The sequence below is a fragment of the Miscanthus floridulus genome, chromosome 17 (assembly GCF_019320115.1).
Source record: "Miscanthus floridulus cultivar M001 chromosome 17, ASM1932011v1, whole genome shotgun sequence".
NCBI lineage: Eukaryota > Viridiplantae > Streptophyta > Magnoliopsida > Poales > Poaceae > Miscanthus > Miscanthus floridulus.
In genome coordinates this window covers 86,096,692-86,113,476 of record NC_089596.1, presented here as the reverse complement: position 1 = coordinate 86,113,476, position 16,785 = coordinate 86,096,692, and the positions used below count along the sequence as shown (strand labels likewise).

The window sequence follows — 16,785 nt, the reverse complement described above, 5'->3', positions numbered from 1 at the left end:
ACATGTATTTAGATGTGTAGAAAAAGTTACAAATTTAGAAAAAAATAAAATGTCTTATAATTTAGAACGAAGTAGTATTATTTAGCCTTTAGTTCAGTTTCTGAATCCGTCACTAACGTCGTGAGGGGCATCTAGAGAGTTGCTTTTAAAAAGCCTGTGTGCAGTAATGTTGAGAAAAACTGATCATGGGCCACACGGGCCGAACGGTGGTCGCCACCCAAGTCGTGCGTCGAGCAAGGCTAAAGGTCGTTGACGTGTGGACGACTAGCAAGTCCACAAGTCAACCACGCGCCCGGGCCCATTCCCCGTCTTGACTCGTTTGCGTGTGTTTCGTGACTTCGTCGTGTAATTTACGTCCACTGGCCGGACATGACGTGAGTGCTAGCGTGGCTGTGGCCAGTCCCTTGTTGGTCTGCTCACTATATATATTGTTTTGCTAGCTACTCCATCATGCATGCATAACCTTGAATACAGAGAAGCCTTCGGACAGTTATACTATCTGGGCATCTGGCTCCAGTGAGAATAGAATAGGTGGTGGCAAGGCAATGAGGCAATCAAAGCTGGGAGCACTGGCGGCAAGGCCGTGGTTGTTACTCCTCTGCCTCGCGCTCGCGCGAGCTGCCACCGCCACTGAGACCGGTGGTTTCATCAGCATCGACTGCGGCTTCCCGGGGACGACGAGCTACGTGGACGACACCACCACGCTGTCGTACGCCCCGGACGCCGCGTTCACCGACGACGCCGGCGACAACTACAACATCTCGGCTGCGCACGTCACGCCGGAGCTTGCGAGGATCTACCGCGACGTGCGCAGCTTCGTCGACGGCGCGCGTAACTGCTACACGCTCCTGGTCCCTCGCGGTGGGGCTCAAGTACCTCCTCCGCGCCAGCTTCATGTACGGCAACTACGACGGCCTCAACCGGCCGCCCTGTCTTCGACCTCTACATAGGCGTCAACCTGTGGAAGACGGTGAACGTGTCGGACCCGCCGGACGCCCGAGTCGTCGCGGAGGCCATCGTTGTCGTGCCGACGACTTCGTCCAGGTTTGCCTGGTGAACACCGGCTCCGGGACGCCGTTCATCTCCGGGCTGGAGCTGAGGCCTCTCAAGAGCTCCATCTACCCGCAAGTGAACCTGACACAGGGACTGGTCCTGCTAGTCAGGCGCAACTTCGGCCCGACTGATAGTACAGACATTGTCAGGTGAGCATATTACACAACTTCGGTCACTTCTCCCGGAGATTTATATGCTAGAGTATTTATTATTAAGCAAGGGGCTTAATTCTTGCTACATCCTCTTCTTAAAGTATGTTGAGTTCCGAGGATAATAGGATTTTTTTTCCGTGGTATGGAGTAGTTGTCATTAACCTCATAATCCATAGTGGAACACCTGCTAAGAATTGAGTCATCAAGGTTCTAGATCCACTAGAAGTATCATTCTATACTTCATGGGATTGGCGAGTTTCAAACCAAGCGTGAAGCTAGGCTTCCCAACAAAAACCCAATCAGGAAGGTCTCCGTACACCGGACAGTCTAAGTACCTGGCAAACACCAAGAGTATTAAATATTCGATCTTTACTTGTTCAAACTCCAAGCGAATAGCACAAAGATGCACACTAAGTTCACTCACAAACACTCCTCTTGACTTGAAATGTCCTCAAACCCTTCACTAAGCCTTTTAATATGTGTGTAACTGTCTGTGCACAAAGAGCTCAAACCAGCCAAAGAACACAGATAAGCCGGATATATAGAGCTCCATGGTGAGATCCTAGACGCTGGAAAAAGCCTTGCTAAAAAATCATTATCAGATGATAATTGTGTCTCACTAAGGGACATCGAATCATCTGGGTGGCTCCGCTCTTCCAATTCTCCAAAAATCACTACCAAAGATGCTTGGATATTCTACACCGGATGATAAGTCGTCACCACTGAGGTACACTAACGGATCATAAGATGCACACTAAAGAGCTATTGGACCCACGAAAGTGCAATAGAATCATACTGTGCACTCTAGTGACGAGCATGTCCAAATTGATAAAGGCCTACACAGTATCACCGGATTATCCACCTGTCCACACAAGATCCATTGATGTATCATCCAGTGGATGACACTGACTAACACATAGTATTGCAGCAGAAGATCCTGTAGCCTGGATTAACGGATCCGATGACCTTCTAACCTGAAATCTGGCTCTGTTTAAAGTTCGATCTCATCTAATTCAACTTCTTTGAAATCCTTGATTTCTTTATCTATTGGAGCCACTCATGATTGAACTTCCTAGGAGTTTCTCACATATGTGCATCAAAGTGCTCTTGACTCTAACTTTAATGAAGTTACTACTCTTAATAGAGTATGGCCAAAGATAACCAAAAGCCATAACGCTATTAAGCCTAAGTACTCCCAACACCAAGTGAAACTACCTTGCCCTTAGCCTTCACAAATAACCTTCATTGCCGAATCTAATCTCTGGGAGCCACGATAACCATGTGGCCTCAATGTGACTAAACTTTTCTCATCAATCCTGTAAAACAAAGTTAGCCACATACCCTTGCGCTCGTCAATCACTGAAACCCAAAATGGGGACCTCGATGCATTCAATCTCATTGTAGATGTTGTGACATGAGTAGAACCAATGAGTAGCTCATGCATACGGTCGTTCTTTTCATCTCACCAAGTAGCCAAGGTCGAGGTCAACGTGGTCAGGCCATGGAGGAAGGCATGGGTTCGAAGCATCAACAGAAACACACGAGTACACATAATCACTAGCTTCTAGCCGACTGATCGACGTAGGACGATGAGCTGATCAAACGGTGAAGGTAGACGGGGTTGCTCACACATGCCTAGCATTTAGCAGCCACATTGGAGACAATGTCCTAAGGTGGCAAGCAATATGCACATAATCCAACCTGTAGCCAACGTAACGAGGACTAGAAGCATGGGTGGCGTCAGCCTTGATAGGCAATGACCATGAAGATAGCTTGACCACTAGTAGTGTTATTGCTTCCTAGGAGATTATGCAATGACAACCTCATTCATGGGAGAGTTGACGATTGAACATCAAGGAGTCGATAGATAGGGTAACACAACCTCGATCTTCGAACAAAAAAGAATAACAATATCATCTCCTTGGAGAACCACAACACAACCAAGCATGACACATCCTAGCTGGTGATGGCACCCTCGATGTGTAGCCCCTCATGGCGACAGTCACGGTGCCACGCATCAGGGTGCAAGATGATCACATGTTCAATAGTGCTCATGGTTGACGGGCCTAACAACACGGATTGGAAGATGCCTTAAGATACCTCCCCATGCTGCTTGATGATGATACATAGGGAGGATCATCTAGATTGGTCCCAACAAAACTACAGGATGCTGCCCTCGATGGAGATTAATCTAGCTGAGACCATATAATCTAGCTAAGACCCTCCTTAGGGGGTGGGGGGAGGGGAGTAGCAGCAACAACGGAAGTCTCAGCTATGGAATAAAACCCTAAACTCGTGATACCATGAAAGCATAGTAGATTGATTGGATATATGCGTGGGGTTAGATTGATCGAGCCTCTCAGACTGCTATATATAGAGTTTAGAGACTAAGAGTTAATTAGAGCTCACTGGATACATTTTTTCGACAATGAAAAAAAGTTTTGGCCTCTACAACTGCACACCCCAAATATATATGTATATTTTCCTCACCGGATACATATAGCAATATCTAACTACAATCATATAAACTACCAAATCTATTCATTCAGTGACTCATTGCAGAAGCGTATTTCGGTAGGAACTTGTTCTAGTTAAGCTCAGAGCAAAAGCTAGATACCAACCACTGTTTAATTCATGGCTAGAAGCCCTTGTGTAATTGCGTTAATTTTTTGGTTTCCTTTTTTGTTTCTTAATTGTATCCAGTGGAACAACTGTCTTTTAATTTCAATAAAAATCCAGTAGGGGGAACCCCACCTGTTTCATTAAAAAAAACACCGGCAAAACCCGACCGATCCCATACCTTGCTGTGGGGAAATGTTGATGCTGAACAGGTTAAAAAAACTCGGCTGAGTCTGAGTCTTTCCTTGTGGCTCAAAGTCGCTTTAGAAAAAGCCATCCATCAATTTAAATTGACCAATTGTTGTCCGTGAAAACAATTGAATGGTCAGGTACCCTGACGATCCATACGACAGAGTATGGATACCTATAATTGACGCCACCGACTGGACCGTGATATCCACGACGGAAACGGTGCAGAACGAATACAATGACCTCTTCGAGGCGCCGTCTAAGGTGATGCAGACGGCGATCACACCGCGTGACGCTGCCAACAGCATCAACTTCCACTGGGACTCTAAGCCGCAGTCCAAGGGCCCGTCGCTTGGGTACATACCGGTCTTCCACTTCGCCGATGTGCTGCAGGGCGGCGGCGTTCGCCAGTTCAACATCAACATCAACAACTACAAGCCGTGGTCTCAATGATTACACGCCAAGGCACCTCTACAGTGGCTACGTCTATGGTACCAGCCCTTATAGCGACCAGACCCGGTATAACGTCTCCATCGTCAAGACAGCCACCTCAACGCTGCCGCCTATCATCAACGCCGCCGAGGTTTTCACCGTCATCTCCACCACCGACGTTGGCACGGACTCGGAGGACGGTATGTGCCATTCGTGCATGAGTCCATATATATAGACGCACTGACACTTACCATACCGGATGAACTGAAACTCAACTTGAGTACAATACGATCAACAGTCTCTGCTATGATGGCTATCAAGGCGAAGTATCAGGTGAAGAAAAACTGGATGGGAGATCCCGTGCGTTGCGGAGACTTTAGGTGGGATGGTCTGACGTGCAGCTATGCCATTTCCAGTCCTCCAAAAATTACTGGCGTGTAAGTGGTTCTGTCACATGACATCTACGCAGAACACTACTTCGCTTTTACTGCGGTTTGCATTGCATGGGTAATAGTAGCTGTCGATCGTGTTTAAACCGCGTCCAATCTTATAATTTTGCAGAAACATGTCGTTCAGTGGTCTGAACGGTGACATCTCATCTGCTTTCGCAAATCTCAAGGCCGTCCAATCCTTGTACGTGTGGAGTTCTAGTTCTTGATCTGCTAATTTCAACCTCGTAGTCATAGTAATATCTGATAGATATCTTTGCAGGGATTTGTCGCACAACAACCTGACGGGCTCAATTCCTAGCGCCCTGTCACAATTACCGTCACTGACAACTCTGTAAGTCTGCTAACTCGACAAATTCTGCACGTTCCAACTTCATTAGTTTCCTGAGATTTTAATTTCTTTTATGAACCAATATATGCATTCATCAGCATCACGTTGGCTCACATAAATGTTACACCTTTCAGAGATTTGACGGGGAATCAGCTCAGCGGATCAATCCCCCCTGGACTTCTAAAAAAAATCCAAGACGGCTCCTTAAATCTAATGTCCATTCACGGATCCTCTTTAATTTTGTTCTAGCAGACATGCATGATACCGCCTTAATTTCCTGGCTGACAGCATCTTGACTTTCTCTCATCTGTGTGTAGTTATGCCGATAATCCAAACCTTTGCACCAACGGGGATTCATGTCAGACGGAGAAAGGAAAGAGCAAGGTAGCCATCTACGTCGCTGTTCCTATGGCTCTGGTTGTGGTGGCACTGACAGTACTGCTATGTTGTTTGCTGCTGCGGCGAAATAAGCGAGGTAAGTTTATAAAACATCGACTGACCGCGCTCTAGCTAGCCATGTCCTCTTTGCCATCGGCCATCCTGAACGAGCTAGGACCACGGATCTGCCGGTGCATTCAGGGTCAGTGGACGTCTCTGTGAAGCCCCGGGACAAGACTTCCACGAGCCTTGCTCTAATTGTTGCAGGCGACGAACACAGACGCAGCTCGCTGCGGCTTGAGAACCGCCGGTTCACATACGAGGACCTAGAGATGATCACCAACAACTTCCAGCGTGTAATTGGCCGGGGCGGCTTTGGATACGTCTACGAGGGCTTCTTGGAGGATGGCACTCAGGTGGCGGTCAAGATGAGGTCTCAGTCGTCCAATCAGGGTGCCAAGGAGTTCCTCACGGAGGTAGCCGGCCATCTCTTTCAGACGCATGCATGCAATTCGTATTTCCAGAGACATGTTCGATTCATCCGGGAATTTCTGGCTCCTTGGAAATTGACTAGTCGTCATCATCTCTGGCCACCTCTCCAGGCACAGATCTTGACACGGATCCATCACAAGAATCTCGTGTCCATGATCGGTTACTGCAAAGATGGGGTGTACATGGCGCTCGTCTACGAGTACATGTCAGAAGGATCCCTGCAAGAGCACATTGCAGGTACGTAGCATATTGTTTAGCAGTTTAGAACTTCCTTCGGTTTGCACAGTGAGAGGATCAACTTCTCTCCTTCCTTCCTAGTCTGGGACCTGGAAAACATTATGACCAATGACCTCGAGGGAAGGCTCCCTTTCCCCCCAGCACCTTTGTTGATCTGAATTTCGCATGCTATCATTCTTCTGTCTGTAGGAAAACACTTAACTTGGGGGCAGAGACTTCGAATAGCACTGGAATCAGCGCAGGGTACACAATTCTATAAATTTCATGTACAATAAGTCATATTTGTTGTTAAAAGTTTGATTATTTGTGCTAGAAGTGTGAGTGATGACATGTAATGTAGGGCTAGAGTATCTGCACAAGGGCTGCAACCCGCCTCTCATTCACAGGGACGTGAAGACAACCAACATCCTACTGAATGCGAAACTGGAGGCCAAGGTTGCTGATTTTGGCTTATCAAAGGCTTTGGATCGTGACACCTACACTCATGCGTCCACAAACACACTTGTTGGCACACCAGGATACGTCGATCCAGAGTACGTCCATGCCTCCATGATCATGAAATTATGCTTCTTTTATCCATCAGTAACTCCGAAGTTTAGGGGTGGAAATGGAACAGACACTGATAGAAAATATATTTTTGCCAGATACAAATACAAATTTGAATATTATTGAATACAAATAGAAAACGGGTAGTTTAAATTCGAACCCGTATTCAAATATCTACATAATTTAGTTGATATCGACTATCTATTTGTTTTATCGATAGTTTTGGGAAAAAAATATTATTGTGCAAGTAGGGATTAAAGTGAATAACATACCATCAGATTTATCTAAAAAAATGCCATAAGATTCAAATCTATAAATTAAAGTGTAAAAAAGAAATGCATCCAAGAAATAAAATAATTTACAACAACATATATGCAAGGAATATTGAGTTTAATATCATTAGTCATAGAGATGACCTAATGGATAACCATTAATAATATTGAAGCTAATATTATCGGTCATAAAGATACTTTTAAAATATTTCATTCACTAAGTTCTTATTCATCACGGATACGGATAACTGTTGGATATTCTATGTTTTTTTTCCGAAAGATCCGTCACTGGCTTTCATTGATAAGGGAAGAGCATAATATTTACAAGGTTTGGCACAAGGATCGCCCATTTTGCATGGTTTTCACATCCTAGTGAGTGTCATGCCACCCCTACGTTTTACAGTTGTATCTTACATAGGATTTATAGCATCTACAAGAGGCTGCTCCAGTGGAGGCAGCACTCCTTCTAGTCCTCTATTTCCGGCCCGTATCCATGTCCTTGCTTCCTCCTGTATAGCTCTGAAGACGTGCTCCGGCGTTCTCGAGGATCTGTGAAAAACCCGATTGTTCCTCTCCCTTCATAGCTCCCAGGTTGTCAGCATGATCATCGAGCGTACCCCGTCTCTTGCATCTCTTGTCCCACTGTTGCCCATGTCAGCGTACCATTGCCCAAGATCTTCCATCGGTGTCCAGTGTGTCGGCCTTAGAGCAGCCGCCGAGATCCAGGAGCCCACCTTGTCCCAGACATTCCTCGAGTAGCCGCATTCCTGAAAAAGATGTGAGACCGTTTCCAGGTTCCTTACACAGAGTTGACAAAAGTAGTCATTTGGCCATTGCCTAAGCATTAGCCTTGCAGCTATCCAAATGCGGTTCTGCAGCATCAGCCAAGTGAAGAAGCGGCATTTTGGCGGCGCCTTTGTTTTCCATGTGATTTCAGCTGTCATGGATGAGGCCATTCCACGGAATTGTATTCTATATGCCGATCTTGCAGTGTATTGGCCATCCGCTGTGTGGAGCCAGGTGATCCTATCCTCATCTGTCGGCTGGACAATGATTCCTTGTAAGCAAGTCCACAGTGATATAAATTCCTCAACCACCCGCTCTGTCATGCTATAGTCGACATCTCTGATCAACTTATCATCATCCAGGGCATCACAAACTGTTCTGTTATTCCTCTTGCTATGTCTGAACAAGGCCAGGTATAAGGTTGCAAGTGCTTGACCATCTAGCCAGCGAGAGAACTAGAACTTAACCTTGTTCCCATTTCCTAAGACCACACTTGTAGCAGCATTGAAGAGTGCAATGTCACTATTGTCAACCGGTAGCTCCATTCCTTTTCAGGGTCTGGCTGTGTCATCCCATGAGAACCAGAGCCACTGAAGCCGCAGTGCACGATTGAACTTCTCAAGTTCGATGATGCCTAGGCCACCGTTGCCTGTTGGAGTACATATTTTGTTCCATGCAACCTTGCATTTCCCTCCAGTAAGCTCCTTGTCGCCAGCCCACAAGAAGCTTCTACGTAGTTTGTCCAGTTCTTTCAAGAAGTTTTTGGGTACCTTCACAACTGTCAGCAGGTATACTGGGAGGGAGCTAAGCACAGAGCGCACCAACTCCCTGCGGCCAGCAACATTCAACAGGCGCCCTTGCCAGCCAGCCACCCTCCCTTTAGCTCTATCTTGGATGTACTGCAGGTGCACCATTCTTAACCTTCCAAGCGTGAGAGGTAGTCCTAAGTATTGCATTGGAAGAATCTTGTACCATAGCTCTCTCCCAATCAGGACACAAACACATGGCTACTCCCTTGACGGACTGACCCGATAAAAGGTAGGACATGATCCCTGCCGACACCGCTCTACAATGCCCCCTTACACATAACACTCTACTGATTAACATAACACAGTCTTGCCTTGCCTAGGCTCTAGTGTATACCCCTTCAGGCTCCACCATCCTCCATGGCCTCAGCTCCCTCAACTGCCGCCAACTATGCTACTGCGGTAATCACCGGCCCGCTGTCCAGCGAAGTAAGCTTCCGCACTGCTGCAATCTATTGTGGGGATAGCGGTGCGGCAAAGCGCTTGGCAAAGGCTGCCAACGCCTAATCCCCAATCGGCTCATTTGGCCCCACTGTCTCGAATGCCTTGATCAGTCTGTGAGTTGCACGCTTGTGCACCGACATAGAGCAGCCTTTTGCCAGCTGCCTGGTGCTCCTCCTCAAGCCCCCACTGCAGTCTTCAGCACCTTCGTCTGGTCAGCAGCCTTGCTCTTCTGCTTTGGTGCAGCCGGCATCTCTAGGACAGGCTGCTGGCAAGGGACAAACATGCTCTCGACAATGGCATTCCTACGGTCCTCCAGTATGAGCTCCGCAACCTGCTCGGTGATGCCAGTGGTGATCACCTAGCCCTCAATCTCTTGCTGCACCCCAGCCCCCAGGTCTGAAGTGGATCACATTGCCATATCCTAGGGCAGCCGCCTTGTTCAGCTCCTTAAGCTTGTCCCAGTTGGCTTTGGAGTTGGCCACATACACCGGAGATCGCTGCTCCTCCAGCAATGGGCTTCTAGGCAGGGAGAAAGACAGCGACCTGGTCATCGCATCCTCACACACCACCAACGCCTCCCCGATCATCGGGTCGTAGTCACCAAGGGGGTGGGTGAGGGCAGACCAGATGTCACCAGTGCACGTCTCCTTGTAGAAGTCCAGCATTGGGTCTGGGTGCCTTGGTGGTGGGGGGGGGGGGCGCTCCTACCGCCCTGGGAAGTGTCCCCATGAGCAGGGCAGAGCCGAGGTCCCCTTGCCGAAGTCCATCTCCGCATCAGCCACCATGGCCACCTCCCCATACTGAGACTTGGCCATAGGGGAGCGTGATCTGTGGTGCTCCCAATCGGCATCGTCTCGCCATAGCGGATCACGCATGCGCGGGGAGTTGTGTCTGTCACGCACCAGCTTGCCTGCCATGACCGCCTCCTTCCTAATGCCTCATCGCCCACATCAGCAATCCATTGCCTGGCCAGTGGTGGGGAGTGGGTGCGCTGTCTACTACCATCCCCATTGCTGGTGGAGTCTCCAGCATGGCACAGCAGGTTGAGTGCCTGCCTGCCCCGGTCAAGGAAGCCCCAAGGGTGGCACCGTTGGCCATCACCATCTCCGTTGTCGCCATCATGTCCTCTGGCAGGTGCGCCCCTAGGAGGTGGGCGGCAAGCATCTGCCCTTGGCCTCATGCGGAGGCCGTCTAGCATGCCAGGAGTCCAGTCATCAAAGTTGTAGATCCTGGGGTACTCATCCGACTCAGAAGAGACAGAGGAGGGAGCCCCACTCTGCCTCGAGCTAGGGGTACGGGTCCTAGGGGGGCTCCAGTCTTCTACCAAGTTGAGGTGGATGAGCAGGTTGTGGCTCATGCCACGCGGAGGTGGAGCCACTTCCCTAGGCCACGCCCCCTGTCTCGGCCACCGGTGGCGCCTGGCCCGCATCGTGCTCGAAGAAAGTCACCGTCTTGGCGCGCGGCAGCAGGTCTGGGAACCACATCCAGGCCCAACAGTATAGCGTGTCCGAATCCTGCTGGCGGAACGTGGCACGGTCAATCTTGTCGAAGAGGCAGACCTCGCCCAGCATCTCCCCGAGTGCCGCGAGGTTCCAGGCGTGTCTAGGCAGGCTCTCGATGGCCATCCTGACGTGGTACCGCCAGGTGACCTCCCCGCCATGAGCATGCTCATGCCACGGAATGATACTGAAGAGAACGCCCTTCACCCGCACAACACCAACCTGGAGTGCCAGGGTCCTCTGGTGAGCCTCCTCGAAAACGATCATGAAGTCCTCCGGGCGGTGGCGCGTCGTGCGCATCTCGTTCGGCGGCATGCGAACGCAGCCGGCCACGACTTTGCTCACGTCACCAATGTTGATGTCGACATGTGGCAGCCTGGCCTTCACCACCAGGAGCACAGCTTTGGTGCGGAGCCTGGTGGCCTCCGCCGTCATGTCCAGCAAAGTAATCACTGCCGCACTGCCCGAAGCAGGGCGGTTCTCTGGCATCCCCGGGTACCAGGCATCAGCTCCTCCTTCGCCGGGGTTGGTGGCTCCTTGACAATTTCCTGTTCGCGCCCCCTCACCTCCTCCGGCTCGCTTTCCCCCTGCGTCAGCGGAGGGAAGACCAGACGGCTCTGGATGCTAGGCGCTACTTGCTCAGGGAAGAGAAGGCGGGGATGGATGGAGGATCTAGGGGCCTTTAGTCTGGATTGGATCAGGGGGCAATGGAAACCCGCCTGCTTTGCAGGGCAGTGACGGGCAAGGTGGCCGCTGCGGCAACAAGCCAGACAGCGGAGAGGGTCTCGACAATATGCAAGTCTATGGTCTTGTCCAAGGCATCGGAAGCACCTACCGGCGAAGGAGGTTTTATAGCCCGCCGGCGGGCCAGACTTCCCCGCCACGAGCAGCGGCCTCCATTGGGGCTTCACTCTGCTATGCAGTCGGCTCTGTTGGGCATTAACCCGAGCAGGTGATGCGTGCGAGCGCACAGTGTCGCAGTAACTCCGTTTCCCCCTCGGCGCACCCCGAATTGGATCGTTCGATGCCTCGGGACGGTAAAGCTCAGACGCAGCAACACAATTTTGTGAAAGTTTCTCGATTACCTCGCACTTGCCGTGGCCATCCATGCGCGCCTCCGTCGCCGGTGCAGCAGCAGAGGGGTTAATGTGCCTAGCATCGCCGCAGCGCGTCGCGTCGCCTACGGTGTCCAACCAGGCTCCCTTCGCGCGCGCCAGCTGTGCCCTCCGGTCCGAGGCACGCATCGATGTTGATGCCGGCTGAGGGCCATTGATGATGTGGTCCGCAGCGTCGCACACCGCGCCAGCAGAGTTCAGGGCAGGGCCATGAAGATTGCTAGATTCAGTGCACTCTCCACCCCCTCCCGATCCACCAGCAGCCATAGCCTGCCGGCTATTGAGGTAGCCTTGCCGCATGGATGATTCCGGCGCCTCCAGGTAGGCCGGATGGGCTGCTTGAAGAGTGCCAATGGGGACTAGATGGTTAGCCACAGCAGTGCCACCGGCGCCGGCCAAGTCGAGGTGGGCGACGGTAGTAACTGCGCCTGCACCCCCTGCATCTCCTCTTAGCCCTTCTGTATCGACGCGTAGCTCTCCAGCAACCGAGATTTGCCACGCGCCCGTCTGTACAGCTTCTGAGCCCGCCGGATCTGGATCTTGGACCTTGCCCGTCGACAGCTGGCCAAAGACGCCATCCTCGTCTTCAATGGATCCCCAGTCGAGGAGCTCCGGACCTGCATCTTCTCCCGTACCTTCCCCTGCTGGCAGCTTCTTGGGAGCCAGCGGGATGGGGCCTTCCTCCTCCGGTCTGCGGTCGTGGCCGCCAGCGGCGTGGGCGCCCGCTGGTCGGAGCGCGTCTCCCTCAGGCACCCTCATCTCTTGCAGTCGGTGACAGTAGAAGATTGGTGGATGCTGCAGAGAAGCTCACCGGGTGGTTCAGGGAGGTGGCGAGGCAGTACGCGGCACCAGATCGAATTGCTAGCTGCAGAAGGGTGTCGGAGTTTCCAGAGCTAGTAGCTCCATGGCGCGGCGGTGGGGCTTGATGCGGAGTTCTGAAGAATCACGGACGGCGGCGACAATGCCCGTGTAGTATAGTTGGGGAACAAAGGCCCCGGCCGACCCGAGATCCGTCGAAACTCATGTTTTTTTTTCAAATACAGATGTACACTTGGACAGAGAAAAATAATAAAAACAGATTTAGATACATCCATATCCATTATATTCAAAAGGGGTAGGCCAGCAATAGGGTTTGCTTTTATGAACGACGAGACTAGTATAGTACAATTGAGACCACATGGATGGACGTGCAGGTACCAGGCAACAATGCAGCCAACCACTAAGAGCGATGTGTACAGTTTCGGCGTGGTGCTGCTAGAACTGGTTACAGGGAGGCTTCCTATCTTGCACAGCCCTCAGCCCACCAGCGTCATCCAGTGGACACGGCAGCACCTGGCACGCGGCGACATCGAGGGCGTGGTGGACGCGTCCATGGGAGGCGACCATGATGTCAACAGCGTGTGGAAAGCCACGGAGATCGCGCTCCAGTGCACCGAGCAGGCGTCGGCGCAGCGCCCCACCATGACCGACGTGGTGGCGCAGCTCCTGGAGTGCCTCGACCTCGAGAAGGGGCGCACCGGGGGCGACGCCAACAAAAGCTTCTTCTCCAACGGAGACAGCGGCGACACGACCTTGGGTTACAATGCGCACGTTGCTAACCAATCCACTGACATGAGCCACAGCAGTGCATTGGCTACAGGTCCTGACACGAGGTAAAGACTAGTTGCCTGTTTCACCAAGGCACATGGAAATGTTCAGGCATTTTTTATGAAGAACTTTTCAGTCCAATGTATTATGAAATAAGAAAATCCCTGCAACCACACACACATATATATATATATATATAGACACACACACACCAAGCTGGTACATGTATAGCCATTACATATGAAATGGACCAAAAAGAAAAGAAACGAGGAAGACCAATTGATATATGCACGAAACGCATATGCCAAAGCATGCGGAAATGTTCAGACGGTTGGAGTGTCTTCAATTTACAATTTTTCATTGTAAGACCATGTAATCGATGTATTTGTCTTGGATTTGCTTTTCACGGTGAGACACTTCCCCTTTTGTTCTTTAGTGATAAGTATCCTGTTGTTCGCTGGATCTAGATCTCTTTGTTGGAATTAGCTGATCCAAATGGTTTTTGGCAAAATCCATGAAACCAGGGGAGGAGCTTTCAAATGTCAAGGTACAGTGCTCACCGTACCGTTCCTAGCAACTCCCTTTTTGTTATCATGAAAGCTTCCATATATAAATGGCCTATTTGACAGAGTTCTAACTTTGAAAGCAGTTCTAGAGCATCAGCTCCACCATGGAGCAGTTGTACGGTGGAGTTGGGATTTCATTAATGTGTTTGGTAGAGCTCAAGCTCCAACGTTTCTCACCCTATCTCACTGCCACCCTGGGCCCGTGCGTCGATCTCTTCATTCCCTTCCACCAGTTTGGAGCATAGCGGGAGGGGCTAGGCCAGACGCGCCCGCGCCAATGACGGTGAGGCAGAGGCTAGGCAGCATCTGGGGACGTCAGGGCGGGGAGGGAGGGCAGCAGCCTCATGGTGGTGGAGCTAGGCTCGCACAGCGGCATGTCATTCCCGCACCGGGGCTATCTGCTCAGCTTACGAGTGTTTTGAAGCTCAGCAATCTGGTTGTTGAAGCCGCATAAAAACGCATGAAAAAATAAAAATGAAGCAAATAAAAAACACACGTGTTCCGGTCAGAGCTAGCACTCGAAAACAGTTGGGACCAAAGCTCATTCTGAAAGCACGTGCATGTTTGCTGGGAGAGGTAAAAACAAAGAAACTAGTCTCGCTAGGCCTTGTGACACATGGTGGGGTACACATCATAAAACATCGACACATCTTATGCTCATGTGGGGTTTTATACTTGAGGTGTTACTGTGTTAGAGAATATTAGTAGAGATAGAACAGGTGGGGAAAATAAAACTACAACATCTGGATTGATACAAAGAATGGAGTCATTTGAATTTGTGTTCATATTATCAATGTTGGACCAGTGGTGCTTTGTCTTGGATACATCATCTGTGTTTGTGGGGAGTGTGCGCGACATCAATGGTCACGCACGTCGTAGCTCTGTTCAAGAGTCTGTATTGCAAGAGCGTCTCCCCTTTGCGTAGTTCCTGCACGAGTTCTTGGGTCTTTTAGTTGGGTGCGGTAATCCTTGGATTCCCGCTTGCTTTATACTTTAACAACTCTTCTTCCTCTTAAGAAATATGTACCTCGTGGTATGGCCGAGAAAAAAATTGTGTTCATATTATATCTTATGATTAGAGTATTTGGGGTGACTTAAGAACCGTCACAATGTTTGCAAAAGAAAAATCAGAATATTGTTGGTCCAGTAGGATGGATTGGTTCTGTGATGAGAAATATGAATGCCATGAGGAAAAATGGTTGGGATGATCTTTTTGAAGAGGTAAAAAGCTTTTTTTTTGTCCAAACGAAGATAGACATTCCTATGATACCAGTTAGAGGTTGTTCGAATTTTTGTGGTGCCAAATTAGTGACACACTACCAACATTTTCATCATGGGATTTTCATTGTTGTCATTGATTAGGTTCTTTGTGAGTTAAACAATCAATTTCCAGAAAGATCAACTGAACTCTTGAGATGTGTTGCTCGTCTTGATCCGACAAATTGATTTACCAGCTTTGAGATACAGATAATTTGTTGAGCTTGCTAAGATTTATAAAGATGACTTTATTGATTATGATGGTGTAATTGTGAAGACATATTTGATCATTTAGTTATCGTAAGCTCTCTATTAGATACCTTTCTATTATTAATGATGTATTGTTTGTTTGAGCACTTTCAATTAAGCGTTATTTGTTATATATATTAGTTTTTGTCTGCCTGGCTAGTTCTATGTCTCTCTTCTCATTAGTTTACTAATGTCTAATGGACTATAGAACCTGGGGTTTTGTATATCTGGGCTTGAGCTCCTCCTCCGCTTGAACCCTCAGCCGTCGCACCTCGTGCCCTATCCCTAGGGACGGCACGTCACGCCGGAGCTTGTGAGGATCTACCGTGACGTGCGCAGCTTCGTCGACGGCGCGCGTAACTGCTACACGCTCTGGTCCCTCGTGGTGGGGCTCAAGTACCTCCTCCGCGCCAGCTTCATGTACGGCAACTACGACGGCCTCAACCGGCCGCCTGTCTTTGACCTCTACATAGGCGTCAACCTGTGGAAGACGGTGAACGTGTCGGACCCGCCGGACGCCCGAGTCGTCGCGGAGGCCATCGTTGTCGTGCCGGACGACTTCGTCCAGGTTTGCCTGGTGAACACCGGCTCCGGGACGCCGTTCATCTCCGGGCTGGAGCTGAGGCCTCTCAAGAGCTCCATCTACCCGCAAGTGAACCTGACACAGGGACTGGTCCTGCTAGTCAGGCGCAACTTCGGCCCGACTGATAGTACAGACATTGTCAGGTGAGCATATTACACAACTTCGGTCACTTCTCCCGGAGATTTATATGCTAGAGTATTTATTATTAAGCAAGGGGCTTAATTCTTGCTACATCCTCTTCTTAAAGTATGTTGAGTTCCGAGGATATAATAGGATTTTTTTTCCGTGGTATGGAGTAGTTGTCATTAACCTCATAATCCCTAGTGGAACACCTGCTAAGAATTGAGTCATCAAGGTTCTAGATCCACTAGAAGTATCATTCTATACTCATGGGATTGGCGAGTTTCAAACCAAGCGTGAAGCTAGGCTTCCCAACAAAAACCCAATCAGGAAGGTCTCCTACACCGGACAGTCTAAGTACTGGCAAACACCAAGAGTATTAAATATTCGATCTTTACTTGTTCAAACTCCAAGCGAATAGCACAAAGATGCACACTAAGTTCACTCACAAACACTCCTCTTGACTTGAAATGTCCTCAAACCCTTCACTAAGCCTTTTAATATGTGTGTAACTGTCTGTGCACAAAGAGCTCAAACCAGCCAAAGAACATAGATAAGCCGGATATATAGAGCTCCATGGTGAGATCCTAGACGCTGGAAAAAGCCTTGCTAAAAAATCATTA

At 49.6% G+C, this 16,785-nt stretch overlaps 1 protein-coding gene and 1 pseudogene across 1 annotated transcript; both read left to right on the top strand.

Moving 5' to 3' along the window:
• Positions 1 to 474: 474 nt before the first annotated feature.
• LOC136517413 (putative leucine-rich repeat receptor-like protein kinase At2g19210) lies at positions 475 to 13,808 on the top strand (annotated as a pseudogene).
• A 1,330-nt stretch (positions 13,809 to 15,138) lies between these two features.
• Positions 15,139 to 16,189, top strand: LOC136518238 (probable LRR receptor-like protein kinase At1g51890). Its single transcript, XM_066511878.1, has 2 exons — positions 15,139 to 15,174; positions 15,749 to 16,189. The coding sequence occupies exons 1-2, from the start codon at positions 15,139 to 15,141 to the stop codon at positions 16,187 to 16,189; spliced, it is 477 nt and encodes a 158-aa protein (XP_066367975.1).
• Positions 16,190 to 16,785: the final 596 nt, after the last annotated feature.

Bases quoted from the DNA above. Each gene is read 5' to 3' on its own strand.
- LOC136518238 (XM_066511878.1), top strand. From the start codon at position 15,139: ATGAGGAAAAATGGTTGGGATGATCTTTTTGAAGAG. The intron at 15,175-15,748 runs GTAAAAAGCTTT...CCCTATCCCTAG, and splicing joins GGGATGATCTTTTTGAAGAG to GGACGGCACGTCACGCCGGA.